Source organism: Mustela nigripes, chromosome 1 (genome assembly GCF_022355385.1).
Source record: "Mustela nigripes isolate SB6536 chromosome 1, MUSNIG.SB6536, whole genome shotgun sequence".
Classification (NCBI taxonomy): Eukaryota; Metazoa; Chordata; class Mammalia; order Carnivora; family Mustelidae; genus Mustela; species Mustela nigripes.
Genome location: NC_081557.1, coordinates 43,512,431 through 43,531,895, shown reverse-complemented (window position 1 = coordinate 43,531,895; position 19,465 = coordinate 43,512,431). Strand labels below are relative to the sequence as shown.

The following is a 19,465-nucleotide window of genomic DNA, read 5'->3' as shown; positions in this document are numbered from 1 at the left end:
CTTCAGGAGACTGAAATAGCTAATTTTCAGGGCTGTCAGGTTTTAACTCTTCATGGTAGTGTTCTTTCTTTGGTACTGCAATTCCCTGTTATTTCCCTGAACAAGTCCACTTAATTTCTTATTTCTTGGGCAACGATGTCTAAACATATTTATATTATCAATAGTTAGGACTTGTATATTCCTGCTGACTCCACTCCATTTTTACAATGGCCAGATTCTCTTCTTCCATGATTAGGTTTTAGTTCAGTTTTGCACATAGCTTTGAGTTTACTTCTGCTTTCAGCAGCTATTTCTCTATTACCTCTCTCTTCTAAGAATAAATCAGTCTACTGCTTAAATCTCTAATTATGAACAGATGGAGTATCTTCAGTTTCCTGACAATTCACTTCTATTAGCTTTTACTGACATCTTTCACACCCTACTTAGAGACATTAAATATTGTATTTCTTGTTACATGGTGTCTGAAGTATGAATCAATGTGGAATCCTGGGAAGAAGGATATGAGAGTGTGCTATGATAACCTGAAAGTGCAGCACCCCTGAAAAAGATGGTTCCTGACTTTTCTGGCTGACAGAGATAACATCTCTACAACATCCTGTCTCAGGTGAAGGATCATGAAGTACTTTCCTATCTTTTGTCATAAGCAATCAAATTGTCCTGCCTTGTAATTTAATTCTTCCACATTTAAGCAATAGGTTATCTACCAGTTTGAGTTTGATGTTTTGTGTGTGTTCTTCTTGTGGCTTCCTAGGGACTTTACAGAGGAGTCAGAATGCTGTTTCAGAGCTAGCTAGCCAATTTGCATTAAAAAAAAAAAAAAAGTAAATGTCTCAAAGTCAGTGAAAAGATAGAGTTGAATATACAGTGTGATTTCATTCACATGAAAATGCACACAAAAAAGGCTAGAACAAAACAGGATGAAGAGTTTTATTCTTGAATCTTTCATGTATTTTATAATGGATATGTATGATATAATAGAAAAAGTAAATACACTTTCATTTTAAATATATAGGCATCCTCCTAAGGATTTCTTCTTGAACCAAATGATTCTTAGTGGGAGTTGGGGGAAACTAGAAATGTTGCTTGGGATTATTTGGGTTTATTTATAGACTTTTCTTCCCCGCAGCATTTATTGGGCTGAATATTAAGCTTTGATTAAAGTTGTTAACTAAGTAAACGTAATTATAAGGTTTCTCATGTGTGATTATTGTGGAGATGAGAATTTTTATCAAATACCTTATAATACTCATGGCATTTATGAGGTTTCTCTCCTATGTGGACTCTTTGATGAATTCGAAGAGCTGAGCTATGACTGAAACCCTTGCCGCACTTAGTGCATTGATAAGGCTTCTCTCCTGTGTGGACTCTCTGATGAATGTGAAGATTAGAGCTGTGACTAAAGCCCTTTCCACAATCATCACATTTATAGGGTTTTTCTCCTGTGTGGACTCGCTGGTGAATGAGAAGGTGGGAACGCTGACTGAATCCCTTACCACACTGTTCACATTTATAGGGTTTCTCTCCAGTATGTACTCTTTGATGAGTATGAAGCTTCGAACTCTTGCTGAAGCCCTTCCCACATTCATGACAAGTATAGGGTTTCTCCCCAGTATGGACCCTCTGATGAATACGAAGATCAGAGCTATGACTAAAGTCCTTGCCACAGTTGTCACATTTATAAGGCTTCTCTCCTGTATGTACTCTCTGATGAATTTGGAGATTTGAGCGCTGGGTAAAGCCCTTACCACAGTTATCACATTTATAGGACTTCTCTCCCGTGTGGACTAACTGATGAATCCGAAGATTTGAGCTCTGACTGAAGCCCTTGCCACACTCATCACACTTATATGGTTTCTCTCCTGTGTGGACTCTCTGATGAACATGAAGTACTGAACTCCGACTAAAAGTCTTACCACACTGATCGCACTTAAAAGGCTTCTCTCCTATGTGAAGTCTCTGGTGAATCTGAAGTAATGAATTTCTACTGAGGTCCTTATTACACTCAAATTTATAAAGTTTCTCTTCTGTGTGGACTCTTTGATGACTGTGAAGACTAGAGATCTGACTGAAGCTCTTACCACACACGTGGCATATGTAAGAGACCTCCCCTGTGTAGGCCCTCTGATGAAAGTGAATACCTAAGCTTTGCCTGAAGTTACTGTCAACTTCATCACATCCATACAGCTTCTTAGCTATGTGAATTCTTGGATGTCTGTATAGGTCTGATCTTTGAGAGAAGCATGCTGTGCTGACAGAGCACTGAAAGAACTTTTCTCCACATTGATTTCTCTTGTGGAGAACACACTGTGAGTTCCAATAATAAATTTCTTTACATTTATTACATCCACAGTTTTCCTCTTCCACAGAGTTTTTCAGTAGGTCATGTTGACATAGTTCCTCAGTGTACTCTGGAAGGGCTTCTACTGTTGGGACATAAGAATGCTGAACTATGAGCTTTTGTTCTTTTTCCACAGAGAGATTTTTCCTAGATATGCCAAGATGCCATCTGCTTTTTTGAAAGCCATGTAAATCATTCATATAGATTTCTCTAGCATAGTCTTCATGGGTATGTTTTGTTTCTAAGGACTGCCAAGGTATAAACTTTGTATGTTTTAAGTTCCTGGGACTGTTGCCTTCAAAAGTTAATTCACAGTTCCCATTCCATGGTACTTGGGTGGAGAGTATTAACCATTCCTGATGGTGGGAAAGATCTTGTTGCTTTAGGTCTTTCAAATCTATTCCTTGGACGGTTTCCACATAGTTTCTATTCTCATATATCTGAGTGCTGGCATTCCTCCAGCCTTGCCAGCAGGGAAGATTTTCATGTTTTAAGTATCTGAATCTTTCTTCTTGGGGTTTGTAGCTCTCTTTCCAGTTTCCTAGAATAAGCAGATAATCCATTGGTGAGATAAATGTGGCTTTTAAAAATTTCCAAGTATCTCAAGCATTGCCTTCCAGAATTACAGGAATAAATGTGTGGGTGGGAATGGGAAAGGATTAATGCTTAGGCTGCTCCATATTTCGTCTGAAATTATGCGTTTGTTCATTCATATATATATATTCATTCATTCACTTATTCAGACATGCTGTCAATGTATCTTGAGCATCTGCTACTTATCAAGTACTGTTAGAAATAAACAAGTAAGGCTGACTGTTTCATGGAAATCATCTTAAAAACAGATTTAATTAGATTACTCTGTTTGGAACATTATTTTAAGAAATAAAATATTCTTTCTATATTTTTGTTCTAGCAGAGTGTGACCAGTTGTGTGAAAAAATGGCTGCATTAACTCTGTACCTCTGGGTGTTCCCCTTTCATGCTGACTTTAGCTTGGCTATACAATTTGTTTTAATGGGACAATAGCAAAAGTGATAGAAACAGAGACTTGAAAGTGTTTGCGTACTTAGAACTTGCCCTCTTTTTGCTAGTTTTGAAAATTCTATGACCACCACCATGAAAACAAGCCTGGGCTAGCCTGCTTGAAGAGTGACATATGGTCAACACATTCCCATTATCCCCACTGCTACCAACCAACTCCCAGACATCTATGTCTGACTGTCCAGCCTCATCACACACCATCCAGCCCCAATCAGATCACTCTATGATAGAAGAGTATTATGATAGAAGATCCATCTAATAATTAGAATCATGAAAAATAATGTTTGAGTCACTAAGTTTGGGGTAGAGTTTGTTATATAGCAAAAGCTAACTTGTATAAATAGTATGAAGAGAGCACAAATTTAGGACCACACAAAATTGATGTGTAGAGGTCTGCATTTTAAGTGTAATCCAGAAAATAAGAATAAAAATCACAAATACCTATTAATTACATAGTCTAGGTGTCTTGGGAGATGTCTTGCTCTATCTTCTGTCATCTGATTTATGACCCATTTTTGAGGGTCATATTCCTTCTATACAATACAATACCTAGACAAAGAACCAAAATACTCAACAAAACTGGTTCCAGAAGATACTAATTCTGTTAGCTAAGAGCTGGGATAACTTTACCTACTGACATGACATTTGTGTAGTTCTCCCACATGACCTCTCTATAGAGCTTTTTTTGAGAAGAATCCAGGAATTTCCATTCCTCCCAAGTAAAAATAACAGTCACATCTTCAAATGTTACTGCCATCTGGTCAAAGATCAGGTTTTCCAAGAAGAGACCTAAGGGAAAAGATGGACAAGGAAACAGCCATTCAGCAGGTAACATAAATGACAAATGAAATCAAAAAAGAAAGAACTTCAGTAATGAAGAAAAATAAGTAAGAGGAGACTTAATAATAGGGATGGCTAAATAATGTATCAAGTCACTGAAGCCCATCACAGTCATAAGAAACATATAATAGCATCTGCCTGCTAACCACTGGGCTAAGGACTTCACATATATTTCATAATCCTCACAGCAACTCTCTATTATAGATACTATTATTATCCCGATTTTTAAAAAATGAGTAAGTAATGGTTGAAAAAGATTAAGTCAATTGATCCCCCAACCCTTTTTATTCTGGAAATGTTCATCTTCCTGCTCCAATCTGGGCTGGCTGTTCTTTAGTGCTCCATTTTCAAGATCATATACTTCTTTTTCCCTTTTGTGATTTACTCCATTAATTTGAAGGTATATGCCCAAATGAGTTGTCAAGCTGATGAATGCTAATTCCATGGCCACTGAAAAGAAAAAGGTGAGAAACAAAGTTTTCTTCAGGACACACATTTGGTTTAAAGGAGAATGTCCAAGCTTGCTTAGTGTCCTTATCATCACTCACAAGTGGCTGGGTATCAAATTCAAGAGTGAAAAGAATTTTTCTCAGAATTGCCTCACTGTTTATATGCCTTCATTGTTGTTTCTAAGACCTTTTTTTCTTTAATTCTCATTCCTTTCTGAGCAACTTTTTCTTTGCTCTCTGTAAATATTTTAGGGTCCTCTTTTGACTGGCTCTCTGCCTCCAATGGTATGGATGCATCTTCAGCTTCTCTGAAGTTCAAAGGGTTAATCAAATCCTTCTTGTGCCATGGAGCATTCCAGGTTGTAAAGTCTTTAGCCCTATGAGGTTCTTACCACTGTTCTGCCTCTTGCTTTCCAAGTTGTGTGTGTGTGTGTGTGTGTGTGTGTTTTAGGAAGTTAGTTATTTTAGTAGTATTTAGTAGTTTATTTATGCATTGAGAGAGTGTACACACAGGGATCTGTGGGGATGCAGAGGAAAAGGGAGAGAAAATAACAAGACTCCAGGCCAAGTGTGGAGCCTGAGGTGAGGCTAGATCCCACCACCCCAAGATCATGACCTGAGCTGAAATCAAGAGCCAGATGCCCAACTGCCTGAGGCACCCAGGCACTCCTTCCAAGTTTTTGTTGAAATTCCTTACTTGCTGATGGCTCCTTACTTCATCACTGAAGATTCTGACAGTTTTTAGTTTCTTATTACCATCATGAAGTTTTAGAAAAAAGAGATAAATATATGTATTCAAACTGCCCCCAAATTATTCTTTTAGTGGAGTGAACACCTCATAAATAGGTTATTTGACTAACTGATTTCATTTTTTGATGACATTCTCAATTCTAAAGTTCAATTAAGAATGTTTAGTAAATACTATGAATAAAGGAAATCAGTAGATTTCATGGAGGAAAACTAGAATATCATGACTAACAAATCATTATAATCATAGCAGTTAAAAATTATCAAGAAGTTATGTGAAAAGGGCTGTTATTTATTATCACAATAATCCTCTAAGGTATAATTATCAATACTAAAGGAATAAGGAAACCAACATTTAGCAAGATTAAGTAACTTGGACAAGGTCATGCATTTACAAAATAGTGGCCTACCTACTAAGTCAAGTCAGAGAAGTCAAAAACAACTTGGTAAAGGATTGTAAATCAAGATTTCCATGTTTATCCCTATTGTGTTAGCAAAAGGACAACAGGAAGATGTACTGAAATATTCAAGGATTCAAAATATACCACCCACATACTGCTTTCCAAATAAACTACATGAAAATCCATGTGTAAACAATGAAGTACTAACCAAAATGACAATTCAAGAAGGAGAAAATTCAATGCTATTTTTAAATGTTTATAAATGTTAAAAATTCAGAATATCATAAGTCTATTTTAACACATACAAATGAAATTATAAATAAAATCAGAAAAGAAAAATGGGATTTTTAGATTCCCAGATGATAAGACTGAAAACTGGAGTCAGAACAGAAAATAAATGAACTCACTGGTTCCTTATTTTGTAAAAAGTACAGAAAAAAATAAAACTCAGCCTGTTGTTATTTTTTAAATATTTAAGAATTTCTTTACAAGTTATACTAGAGGGGCACCTTTGTGGCTCAGTCAGTTAAGTGGCTAACTCTTAATTTTAGCTCAGGTCATGACCCCTGGGTCCTGGGATGAATCCTTACCTCAGGCTTACATGCTCAGTGAGGAGCCAGCTTGAGGATTCTCTCCTCCAACCCTTTCCCTCTCTCTTTCCCTCTACCTGTCCCCTTGCTTGTCTGTGTTCTCTCTCTCTCAAATAAATAAATCTTAAAATATATACTAGAGATTGAGTCCAGTTGCTCTCCCAAAAATAAATTCATAAAATTTTAAAATAATTCTGAAGTAATATAAGTAAAAACTGAAAGCCTACCCTCCCCAAATAACTTGAGAAGTAACCAGGATAGTTTTTACTGTCCTTTCTGACTATTCTTCATGCATACCCACAAACATACATACCCCACTGACATTTTTTTCTTAACTAAGACATGATAATTCTGGTTTGCATTTTTTCACATAATACATAATGTACAACTTCACATTTCAGTACATATGTCTATTTTATTTGTGGTGGTTTTAAAATACATCCACAAATATTTGATTCCCTTCCCTTCAAGAAGTGTAGCCAGTTCCCCACCCTTCAAGCATGGGCTAGACTTAAGGACTTACTTCTAAGGAATTTTTTATAAAAAACAGAAGGGGAAGAAGTAATGCTGTGCAACTTTCAAAACTAGCTCTTAAAGGCACTGCAGCTTCCACCTCGCCCATTTTCTTAGATCACTCTCTTTTGGAGAAACTGCCTTCCATGTGGTAAGAATACTTAGGAGTCCTGTGAAGACACCATGTGGCAAGGAACTGAGGCCTTCTGTCCTCTGAGAAATGAAGCATCCTGCCAACAGTCACATGAGTGAAGCATCTTAGCAGAGGATTCTCCAGCCCCCTGAAGCCTGCCAGTATCTGCAGTCCGGCTGACAGCTTGCCTCATGAGAGACCCTGAGCTAGAACCACACAGCTACACTGCTCCCAGCTTCCTGGGAGATAATGAGATATTATTATGAGTGACATAATAAATTTGTGTTATTTTATTAAACTAAATGTAACTTACTATGCAATAAATATTGTTCTAGCAAACATTCTATTAGAGTTTAATTACTATTACAAATTGTTTTAGAAAACAGAAAGTGAAAGCTGCTAGCTATATGGCTAGTGTAATCTTGACTCCAAGACCAGATAAAGACAATACAAAAAAGTTAGAATCTAATCCCATTTGTGAATTTTATAAATCTATAATAATCCTAAATAAAATATTAGATAATTGAATTCAGAAGTACTTTAAAATATGCATCATGGTCAAGCATCATTATAGGAAGGAAGGACAGTTCAATAAGAGAAAATCTATCAATATTATTTATTAATAGACTACAGAAGAAAACCATAAGAGAAATCAAGTGATAAAGTTCATAATGTTCAACACCTTTATATGGTCTTTTCTTTTTAAGGATTTATCTTTATTTATTTGAGAGAGAGAGAGAGAGCATGAGAGGGGAGAAGGCCAGAGGGAGAAACAAGGAGCTGGGAGCCTGATGCGGGACTCATGACGTGAGCTGAAGGCAGTCACTTAAACAACTAAACCACCCAGGTGCCCCCCTTTATATGGTCTTTAAAAACTTTTAGCAAAGTAGGAATAAAAAACCCTCTTAATTGGTAAAGGTTACATATTAGGAACCTATATCAAACATTAAACTGAATGGACAAACTTTGTGTTTCTTTTATTATGGTAAACAAGTTAAGAGTGATTCCAGTCACCACTGCTTTCAACATAGTATCAAAGGTCTGATAAACACTGTAAGAAAATGAAATGAGGCATAAGGATTAGAAGTAAATCAAAAAATGTAACTATTTGCATATACTATGGCAATCTACCTAGAAAAACCAAGAGTACATAGATAAACCTTAGAGCTCAGTAAAATTACCAGATACAATAAAGCATAACAACCACTAGAAAATGGGGAACACCACTCACCAAAAGCAAAACAAAAACCAAAAAAAACCACTATCTTAACCAAGAATATACAGAACTCTTGGAAGATAATATTTAAATTCGAGTACGCAGAAAGAAGACTTAAATAAAAGGAAAGACGTACTTCCATGTTCTTGGATGGGTTGAATTAAATTCAGTATACCACCCCATCAAATTCCAACTGGATTTTTTTGAGGAACGTAATATACTTTTCCCCTAAAATTTACAGGGAAAGAAAAGAAGAATATAATATAGAGACTTAAGTAAACCAAGCAGGAAGACTTGCGCTGCCAAACAGTGACACACCGCCAAACTACAACAGTAAAATCAGAACTGACAAATAAACCAGTAGAACAGCATGGAAGATTCAGACTGTGCTTGTTTATATACGACACATTAATAATGAAGATGGCATTAAAAATAAAAGTTAAGAATGGATTATTTACTAAATGGTGTTGTGAAAACTTGAGTAACTATATGAGAAAAAATAAAAGTGAATTCCAACTTAGTATCCTATACATTGTAGACACTAAATGGATTAAACACTTAAAGTGGGGGGAACCTGGGTGGCTCAGTTGGTTAGGCATCTGCCTTCAGCTCAGGTCATGATCCTGGAGTCCTGGGGTAGAGCCCCACATCAGGATCCCTGCTCAGCAGGGAGCCTGCTTCTCCCTCTCCCTCTCCCTCTGCCTACTGCTCCCCCTGATTGTGCTGTTTCCCAAATAAATAAAATACTATTTTTAAAAGGGAAAGGTATAGAGTAAACAAAAGAACATGGAGCTGAAAAACATTTACCATTCTGAAATGAATCCAGGTGCCAGTTTGTTGGAAGAAAAATAGATATATTACCAGCTAGCTAACTAATGGAGAAAAAAGGAGTGAGAATAAGTAGAAAAAAAGTTAGAACTGACATTAGGGAAATGGCAACAGGTAAAAATTCAACTGAATGTTACGTGGGCACTTTCCACAGCTCTTTAAAAATAAATCTTAATAGGAAGGTTTTTTTTTTCCCTAGAAAACCATTCAATATGTCATAAAGAGAAAAAACCTGAACTGGTCAGTTTTATGAAAGAAATTATCAAAGAACTATAACCTTCAAAAATAACCAACCCAAAGATTTTCTTACATAAATTCTTTCAAATTTTCAAGGAACAGACTTGGAGTTATTAAATTGTTCCAAACATATAGAAAAACTATCAAAATCTTTAAAACATTCAGGAAAACACTGAGGCAGTAAAAGTCAGAAAACTATATATCTATAACTATATTATTGAATATTGGCACAAACTTCAAGAGCAAATAAAGAAAAATATAAAGCTAATAAAATCCAGCAACACCATTATTTATACTGTCACAGAACTAATTACTCCAAAATGTGGTGGCTTCACACAAAAATAATTATTTTTCACAACTTCTCAGGGTCAGAAATTCAGGAATGGCCTGGGCAGTTCTAACTCAGATCCCTCATGAGATTGTTGAGTAGTGGCTTGAGTGGGCTGGAGGATTCACTTCCAGGGTGGCTCATTCACATGGCTGGTAGGCTGGTTGTGACTGTTGATGGAAGTTATCCATTTCTTTGCACTTGGTTATGTGGCCAGGGCTACCTCTCAACATGGAGGCAAGCAAAAGCTGTATCCTTTCTATGACTTAGCTTTGGAAGTCACATAGCATCACTTACACTGTACTCCACTGGTTGAGGTGATCACAAACCCCAGTCAGATTTGAGAAGTGGGGACATAGATCCTACTTATTGGTGGGAAGATTAAGTCACTTTGTAAGACAAGCATTAAAAGTCAGATATGTTATAGGCATGGCCATCTTTGGAAAATGCAAATGCAATCTGCCATAATACACCAAAGCATATTATAGCATGATGGAGTGGTGGTTTATTCCAAAAAGTAAAGAAAGATCCAAATGAAGAAATCCATTAACTATAAACTATCATAATAATGTCAAATAAGAAAAGCTATATATTTTAATCACTGCCAAAAAAGTACTTCTTAAAATGCAACATGGGTCCTTCATTTAAAACTACAAACAAAGCAAGTTAGCAAAACAAAGACCATGCAACCATATCTCAAATCCAAAAGTAAGACATTAAAAGCATTCCCGTTAAGACTGGAAACTCAACAAAGATACTGCAAATTCACTATTTTTAAACCACGAATGAAAGCACTTGACAATACAAGTAGACAATTATAAAGGGTATGGTTGTACATAGGAAACCCAAGAAAACCAACTGAAAATCATTAGTAATTATAAGCAAAGTCAATGTCCCAGAAATTTTTTTTAAAAGATTTTATTTATTTATTTGACAGACAGAAATCACAAGTAGGCCAGAGAGGCAGATAGAGAGGGAACGGGAAGCAGGCTCCCTACTGAGCAGTGAGCCCGATGCGGGCCTCGATCCCAGGACCCTGAGATCATGACCTGAGCTGAAGGCAGAGGTTTTAAACCATTGAGCCACCCAGGCATCCAATGTCCCAGAAATTTTAATACTAGATTTGTACCCTAGAGAAACTTACACATGTATACCAGAAGATATGTACAATAACATTTTCAGCATAACTGCTGTAATAACGAAACACTAGGGGCGCCTGGGTGGCTCAGTGGGTTAAGGCTCTGCCTTCGGCTCGGGTCATGATCCCAGGGTCCTGGGATCGAGCACCGAATCAGGCTCTCTGCTAGGCAGGGAGCCTGCTTCCCCCCACCCTCTACCTGCCTCTCTGCCTACTTGTGATCTCTGTCTGTCAAATAAATAAATAAAATCTTTAAAAAAAAAATAACAAAACACTAGAAGCAATACAAGAGGCCCAACAACAGGATGGATAAATAAGTTGTTTGTCATTCTGTGAAACAGTACATAGCTGTGAAAAAAGCTATAGGTACATACAAAAAAGCTATAGCTACATTTGTATAGCTACAAATCAAGAAGCCAATCACAGTGATTCCATTTATATAAAACTAAGGAATAATAAACATTTAAGATAGCAGTTGCCTCTTTAGGAAAAGGAGGGAATGAAATTGTGGGGTCAGCAGGAGGGTGCTTTTCAAAATATTTGGTGGTCTAGAGGGTAGGTGCTCATGTTATTTTAAATTATGCATAATATTTTAGTATATTCTTTTGCATGCATGTAATGTATCACAAGTTCAAATTAACTGAGCATGTAAAATACAATTAACGTAATTTAGAAAATTCAGGCATATACTCATTAAAAAGTATTTTAACTGACTGAACCACCCAGGAGCCACTTTTAAAAGGTATTTTTTTTTAAATTTTTTTTTTAAGATTTTATTTATTTATTTGACAGAGAGAAATCACAAGTAGTCGGAGAGGCAGGCAGAGAGAGAGGGAAGCAGGCTCCCTGCTGAGCAGAGAGCCCGATGCAGGACCCGATCCCAGGACCCTGAGATCATGACCCGAGCCGAAGGCAGCGGCTTAACCCACTGAGCCACCCAGGCGCCCTAAAAGGTATTTTTAAAATGACATGTACAGGGGTGCCCATGTGGCTCAGTCAGGGTTAAACGTCTGCCTTTGGCTCGGGTCACGATCTCAGGGTCCTGGGATAGAGCCCTGCATCAGGCTCCCTGCTCAGCGGGGAGTCTGCTTTTCTCTTGACCCCCACCCATGCTTGCTCGCTCTCTCAAATAAATAAAAATAAATAAACTTTTAAAATAACATTTACAATAGCAACTAAAAAATATATATTCTGGGGTGCCTGGGTGGCTCAGATGGTTGCAAGTCTGCCTTCAGCTCAGGTCATGATCTCGAGGTCCCGGGATTGAGCCTCACATTAGGCTCCCAGCTCAGTGGGGTATCTGTTTCTCCCTCCCCCTCTGCCTCTCCTCCTCCTTGTACCTCTCTGCCTTTTTCTCAAATAAATGAATCAATCTTTAAATCTATTTTTAAATCTTTTAAATATTTTTAAATTTTTAAATCTATTTTTAAATCTTTAAATCTTTAAATATATGTGTGTGTACATATATATATAGAGAGAGAGAGAGAGATTCCTACGTACTTAACAAAAACACTTAGAACACAGATAAATGTAGCTTTTGAACTTAGAAAACACTCCTCAATCTTTGGTAGGAAAAATAAACATAATTTTGTTATCACTAAACTTACTTACATTTTCAAAGATACAACAGGTTTGGGGGAGGATATTTTCAAGTACTTTTGTGAGAAAAAGGAAAAGTGTTAAAAAGAAATAACACAAGGAGACTAACCCAATGGTATATTAAAACTCTGTAGCTCTTAAAAAAAAGAACTCTGTAGCTCTAATTATAACACCATGTGGCTGACACATGAAATAGAGAAATAGAGAAGATCAATATAAAGGAATAGAAATCTGAAAGTGGACCTAAATATAGCAGTGAATTCTAAACATGGTAAAGGTAATAGTAAATTTGCGAGGATAAGATAGCTTATATAATTAATGATGCTGGAACATCTGACTAGCCATCGTCCAAAAAAAAAAGGAAAAAAAAAGGGTAGATTCCCTGCCTCAATTCTTATGTCTTAGTTGAACTAGAGAGAGTTATATCAGATATACATTATATTTTAACAATAACTAACATAATAGCAACCATTGTTAGTGATTCTGTTTGTCAGGCACTGTGCTGGTTTTTACATGTTTGCATCTCAACCCTAGAAAGTTCTATTTCCCCACTTCAGAATTGAGAAACTGGTTATGTAATGCAGTCTAGTTCACATAACTCAGAAGTGTAGAAGCAATAAAACAAGGTTAGATAATGGGTCCAGAGCCTGTATTTTGACTATTAAGCTAGACTAAAAAAAATACTGAAAAGTTAATATATTCGGTTCAGTTAATTCAGTTATATTCAGTTAATATAATCTAAAACTTATAAGAAACTTTTAATTTTTTTTCTTCCCACAATGAGCCATCTTCCTTTTCTTTATTCCTAAATGTGGAAAAGGAAAGGCTAAATTCCTCTGCATTGCCCATTAAGCATACTACATATAAAGGAACAAAATTAAATACACTTGGATAGCAGTATAAGAATTGAGAGATGGCCCTCTGCCTGCTGCTCTGCCTACTTGTGCTCTCTAACTCTCTGTCAAATAAATTAAAAAAAAAAAAAGAGAGAGAATTGAGAGATGGGTTCACGAAACAGGACAGCCCCAAAAGTGGTCTGTATATACATTTGTGTATGTGTGTGGGTATGTTAAAAAATTTAGTAATTTGATATATAAATATGTAGCACCACAATCAATGGAGAAAGTAAATGCTACTAGAAAAATAAGTGGGAGGAAAAATGTTTCACTTCTGTCATTTCTCACACCAAAATAAATATATGATAGGTTTCAGAGTTAAACTTTTAAAATATTTGAAACTGTAAAAAACAGCTGAGAAAACAAAAGTCATTATGTAATATGTTTGGGGGTGAAGAAGAGCTCCCAAAGCATAATATTATATAAATAAAAAGAAATAAGATTTCGCTTTATACAAATGTGAAACTCATATAAACAAAGAAGTCCTTAAAAGCAAAAGTCAAGCAACTAGAGAAATACAGCCTTTAATAAATGGTTTATATCTTTTATATACAAGGAAAATCTTTTATCAAATAGAAACAAAAAATTTAGTAGGAAAAAAAGTAATGCATATCAAGAGACATACAATACTTATGTCAAAGAAGGAATGCAAATAACCAGTAAATGTATGTAAAAAATGGTCAACCTTACTAAAGAATAAAGGGATGCAATTCAAGGCAAAATCTTAAAGATAATACTCAAAGGTGGTAAAGGTTCTGAAAGATAGTATCTTTCCTCAAATGGTTATAAAAGTTCATGTGGTATTTCTAAAAAAAAAACTTAAGTTTTTCAAAAGTCTAAAACATGTTTATATTCCTTAACTCTGTTATCCTGTTTCTCAGAGCATACCTTGAGGATATAAAGAGATACACTAAATAAATTATATATAAGAATATTTTTTAAAAATTTTAAAGATTATTTATTTGACAGAGAGAGAGCATAAGCAGGGGGAATGGCAGGCAGAGGGAGAGGGAGAAGTAGGCTCCCTGCTGAGCTAGGAGCCCAGTAAGAGACTCAATCCCATGACCCTGGGATCATGACCTGAGCTGAAGGCAGATGCTTAACTGACTTAACTAAGCCATCCAGGCGCCCTAAAAATATTTAATAGAAAACTTTATGATAGCAAAATATTGAGAATTACTTAAGTTTTTCCCCCCCAAAAGAAGATTAATATAAAGTACATATGGCTGGAATAAAGCCCATATATCTGGAATGGAATGATACATAATTTGAATGGAATACTAAGTAGTCATTAAAACTTGGGCTACTGGGGCACCTGGGTGGCTCAGTGGGTTAAAACCTCAGGTCATGATCCCAGGGTCCTGGGATGGAGCCCGGCATCAGGCTCTCTGCTCAGCAAAGAGCCTGCTTCCTCCTCTCTCTGCCTGCCTCTCTGCCTACTTGTGATTTCTGTCTGTGATATAAATAAAATCTTAAAAAAAAAAAAAAAATTGGGCTACTGGGGCACCTGGGTGGCTCAGTGAGTTAAGCCTCTGCCTTTGGCTCAGGTCATGATCTTAGGGTCCTGGGATCGAGCCCCGCATCTGGCTCTCTGCTTGATGGGGAGCCTGCTTCCCCCACCTCTCTGGGTACTGCTCTGCCTACCTCTGATCTCTCTCTTTGTCAAATAAATAAATAAAATCTTAAAAAGATAAAAATTCAGGCTACCAAAAAATATGTGGAAAAACTGTTAATTATATTTATATATAATATATATTTAACAATGAAAAAATTATACATATAAAAGCTATCCATACATTCAACGAATATTCAATGAGGGCTTACTATATGCTAGGCATAGTTCTATGAACTGGAAATGTTCTCTGCCCTCATGGAGCTTATTTATCATGTTCAATTTTTTTAATATATAATCTCTCTACATGCATATATGTTAGATTACCTATGTGTCTATATTTGTATGTGTACATATATGTATGTATATGTGTCTATACAGATTATGTATGTATATCAAATATTAGATAAAAGACTGTAAGTAAATAGATCCAAACGTTGGTAATGGCTCCCTCTTTTGAAGTGCAGAAGACTGAGTGGTGCACAACAATAAGTAACCAATCAAACATCAAGAGCCTTCCACAATGTGGCCTGACCTTATACATGCATATTTAAATGCTCTACAATTAGTTACAAACTCAGTTTTCTTATTTTCCCCTCAATTCCTGCCTGAGACTAAATGATCATCTTCCAGTCTAGAATATCTTCCTATTCATGATTTTTCAAACCTGAGTTTCTGTTTCTTTTAAATGCCATTCACTGTGACACTATTTAATGTATGATAACTTGAGAAATTATTATTAACCTCATATGGCTTACCTCCCCAATGTTAAGAAAAGACATTCTTATATATTTCTCTATCTCAGAGCATCAAGAACAGTACATATTATACAACAGACCTGGATGACCTGCTGAATAAACGAGTAAATGTTGGAAAAAGAGACTGGGTGGGAGTCGGGGAAATGCTGTGTACGAGGCTTGGAAGCTTCTCAGGCAAGTGAGGAATATTTTCTATTCTGTCTGGTCCATCCATCCCCACTGCTGCTCCCTCTTAACTCCCACCACCCATGGAGAATTCAGGGGGCATTTTATAAATGAGAAAAGGCAATCCTACTCACCTGGGATCAGACTATGAGGAAAGTAGTGAACAATCCTTCCTCTTTCATGTTCCTCTTTTGGGGAAGGGTGGAGTTTTGAGGAGTTTGAGCTGAGAGAAAAGAAAGGATAAAGTCTGGGCATATCCTGCAGTCCCCAAACTCCCTACAATCCCCATATACTGTTCTGTTTCAAGGGCTAGATAGGAGAGTTACGAGAACTGGCACCAAGGACTTTATTTCTGAACCTTTAAAAACTTCAAAGGTACAATTTTAGTTTGGGCATGAAAACAGAATTTGATCTTACCAAGATCCCTCCAGGGATGCAGATGCTCTGCGTGTAATTTAACCCGAGTCCCAAGGCTTTCGTAGTTAATTATTAACAAGTATATAAAATAATAGAAATGCGACACTTAGTTTCTTTCTAAAAGTATTTTTCTTGTTTTGTTCAATCATCATTGTTAAGTAGAAAGATAGTTCCATTGCTTTCCTGTACTAATTACAATAGAAATACTGGATTTACTATCAAGAGTATTAGAACCTTAAAGAAGGGTCCCAGATCCAGCATTCCAAGGACCTGATCAGTCTCAAGTCTATTACTAACCACTTGTAGAACCTGGAAAATGGTTTCTTCTAGACCTCCTAGGGCCTCACTTTCCTCACCTGTAAAATGGGGGCATGAGCCTTTGCTACCCCGGTTCTGCCTTGGTGATCACAGGTCCCTGGGGAAAATGATAAACAGTTAAGAGCCCTCTTTCTCTAGAGAGAAAAAAACAAAACAAAAACAAAAACAAAAAACGATTCATGGACGTTTCAAGAGCAGCACAGGTTCGGGCTCCCCCAAGGCGGGCTGCCCGAGTGTTTTTGCATTCAGACACACAAACCGTGCTCTAGGAGCGGGATCTGCCCATCTGCCCGCGCCAGGGCCACGGGTCTGCGCGGCCTCCGCTTCCGCGGCGAAGACGCGCGCGGCCTCCGTCCCACTTCCAGACCCCCGACCCGAGCTCCGCCCCAACACTTTCCAACCCTGAGCACCCCGGCGCCGAGGTCCAAACTACCTCTGTCCTCCTCTCCCCTTCCCCATATTCGGTTTTAACTTGAGGAGTGCGGCCGTGAAGGACCCACCTACACTGGTGTCTTCGGGATTTCTAAGCCAGAGCCGCTTCTCGGCCCCTCACCCTCCCTTTTCTGCCACTCTTTCTTCAGCCACAGCTCTCCCCGCCCTTGTCCGCTTCTGGCGTGGTGCTCCCGAGAGTCCGCGTCACTTATGGAGCCTCTGAGGGGGATGGGACCGGCCAAAATTGACCGTCTATACAAACAATGGCCGCAGCCCCGCTAGATCGAAATGGAAGCCCCGGGTCTCAGCACACACACTCGGACCGTTTCCATGGAGACGAGAGGGGCGGGGCGGAAAGGAGAGCGCCGGAGAACGTGGCTCCTGATTGGCCGGAAGCCTCCGGGCGCAGTCCGGCTCTCAGCCGCCAGCTTGCCTGCCTAAAGACCTGTACCCTCCGCTATCTGAGAAGAGGCTGGGGTGCAGCCACCCCAATGCTAACGAAGCTTTTAGGTCCCCCTGGGAAAGGGACAGGGCTGGGGATTCTGGCCGGTCTCGGAGAATTATGGGACCCGTAGAACCCGCGAGTGGGGACCCCCCCCCCCACGCACAGGAAACCTGGGGGAAACCATTGCTGTCACTTCGCCTTTGCGGGCGAGGGATGTTTGAGCCCGCTTTCCCACGCCTTTGGCCGAATAGTCCCCCCACTAGCTCTGGTCCTAGCATTGTCCCTAAACTCGAGGTTGGAGTCGCGCCGCCGGTAAGAGGACCTTTCAAATTCCAGGTTGCTGTTTCCCGGGACCCTCTTGGCTCCTGCTGACTCGGTGGCAGGGTCGCGCTTTCCTCCTAGCCCTTTTCTTGCCAAGTACTGGACTTCTCTGGAGACTGCAGGCCGAGAGGAGAAAGACAAGGTGGGATCGAGGCGGCACCATAGGAAAGAGCCCCAGAAAGAGATCCAACCACTTGCTCTTCTATTATCTTGTTCAGTGTTCTCTTAGGAAAACGTTTTCCATTACCTTAAAGCACTTTTTCTCAAACTTAGGCTGGATCAGTAGTATTCGACTCATAGGTAGGGAACACTTTTTTAGAGTAGTCTTTAAAAGCAAGGGACTCCTTGGATTCTATTCTGACAATACCACCCACTTATGATGTGATCTTGTCTGCATGACAGCCTTTTGGTGTAATCTTTAAAATAGGCACAATAATAGTAACTATTTTACAAGTTTGTTGTTAGAATTAACTGAGTTAATGTCCTCGAAATGTTTAAACCGGTCCCTGGCACATAGGAAGTTATATATATTAACTGTGTTTATAGTTCAATGTTTGGCAGAAGTAGGTGGTCCAGAGCCTACCCCTCTGGCTTCCACCAGGAAATGAACACCTGAATTTGTATGACTCCCAAGATCACATTTTGGAAATAACTGTGTGGACCCCTCCCTGGCTTACACATTCAGAGTCTATATATGGACAGTGTTTAAAGAGAGGTTTTGCTTTAAAAAAAAAAAAAAAAGAGGTTTTGCTGTCTAACAGAACTGACTTTAAAAATGGTTGTGTTAGGGGGCGCCTGCGTGGCTCAGTGGGTTAAAGCCTCTGCCTTCAGCTCAGGTCATGATCCCATGGTCCTGGAATCGAGCCCCAAATCAGGGTCTCTGCTCAGCAGGGAGCCTGCTTCCTCCTCTCTCTCTCTGCCTGCCTCTCAGCCTACTTATGATCTCTGCCTGTCAAATAAATAAATAAAATCTTAAAAAAAAAAAAAATGGTTGTGTTGGGGCGCCTGGGTGGCTCAGTGCATTAAGCATCTGCCTTCGGCTCAGGTCATGATCTCAGGGTCCTCGAATCTGGCTCTCTGCTCAGCGGGGAGCCTTCCTCCTTCTCTCTCTCTGTTTGCTTCTCTGCCTACTTGTGATCTCTCTCTCTGTCAAATAAATAAACTCTTAAAAAAAATGGTTGTGTTACCCATTAGGTGATTTGGGGCAAGTTATTTAATGTTTTACCCCCACAGTTTTCTCATCTGTAAGATGAAGATTTTAGTATGGTTAAATTGCTCTAGTTAAGATCCTGAATGCACACATTTTACAGAGAGAGCATGAGCAGGAGGGGCAGAGGGAGAGGGAGAGAGAATATCAAGCCGACTCTGCACTGAACACAGAGCCTGATGTAGGGTTTGAGGTGGGACTCTTCATGGGGCTAGATCTTATGACCCTGAGATCATGATCTGAGTCAAACCAAGAGTCAGATGTTTGCTTAACCCACTTCACCACCCAGACGTCCCTATAGTCTTATTTCTAAAATGTACTTTGAGACTAACAGACTAAACTGTTGTATATCAGAGGATCTCAGAGATGTGACCAGGTCCCCTGGATTTTAAGCTTTTTTTGAACTTACTCTGAGAAGAAAGTGGAACCAGAGTTTTTTTTCAAACAACTGGAATCTTTAAGGCCTTTCATCCAAAACAAATGTCTTCATCATGTT

At 38.4% G+C, this 19,465-nt stretch overlaps 1 protein-coding gene across 2 annotated transcripts; it reads right to left on the bottom strand.

Moving 5' to 3' along the window:
* Positions 1-836: 836 nt before the first annotated feature.
* ZNF214 (zinc finger protein 214) lies at positions 837-17,313 on the bottom strand. 2 transcript variants are annotated; one of them, XM_059389170.1, is made up of 5 exons: positions 17,065-17,313; positions 16,603-16,661; positions 15,964-16,052; positions 4,010-4,168; positions 838-2,879 (listed from the first exon to the last, which is right to left on the bottom strand). In XM_059389170.1, the coding sequence occupies exons 2-5, from the start codon at positions 16,617-16,619 to the stop codon at positions 1,195-1,197; spliced, it is 1,950 nt and encodes a 649-aa protein (XP_059245153.1). In that variant the 5' UTR covers positions 16,620-16,661; positions 17,065-17,313; the 3' UTR covers positions 838-1,194. The 2 variants fall into 2 exon arrangements, with proteins under 2 accessions (XP_059245164.1, XP_059245153.1); XM_059389181.1 differs by lacking the exon at positions 16,603-16,661 and having other exon boundaries at positions 837-2,879.
* Positions 17,314-19,465: the final 2,152 nt, after the last annotated feature.

Bases quoted from the DNA above. Each gene is read 5' to 3' on its own strand.
- ZNF214 (XM_059389170.1), bottom strand. The intron at 4,169-15,963 runs GTGAGTAGGATT...CTTTTCCCTTAG, and splicing joins TCCTCATAGTCTGATCCCAG to GTCTCTTCTTGGAAAACCTG. The intron at 2,880-4,009 runs GTAAAGTTATCC...TGCTTATTCTAG, and splicing joins CACAAATGTCATGTCAGTAG to GAAACTGGAAAGAGAGCTAC.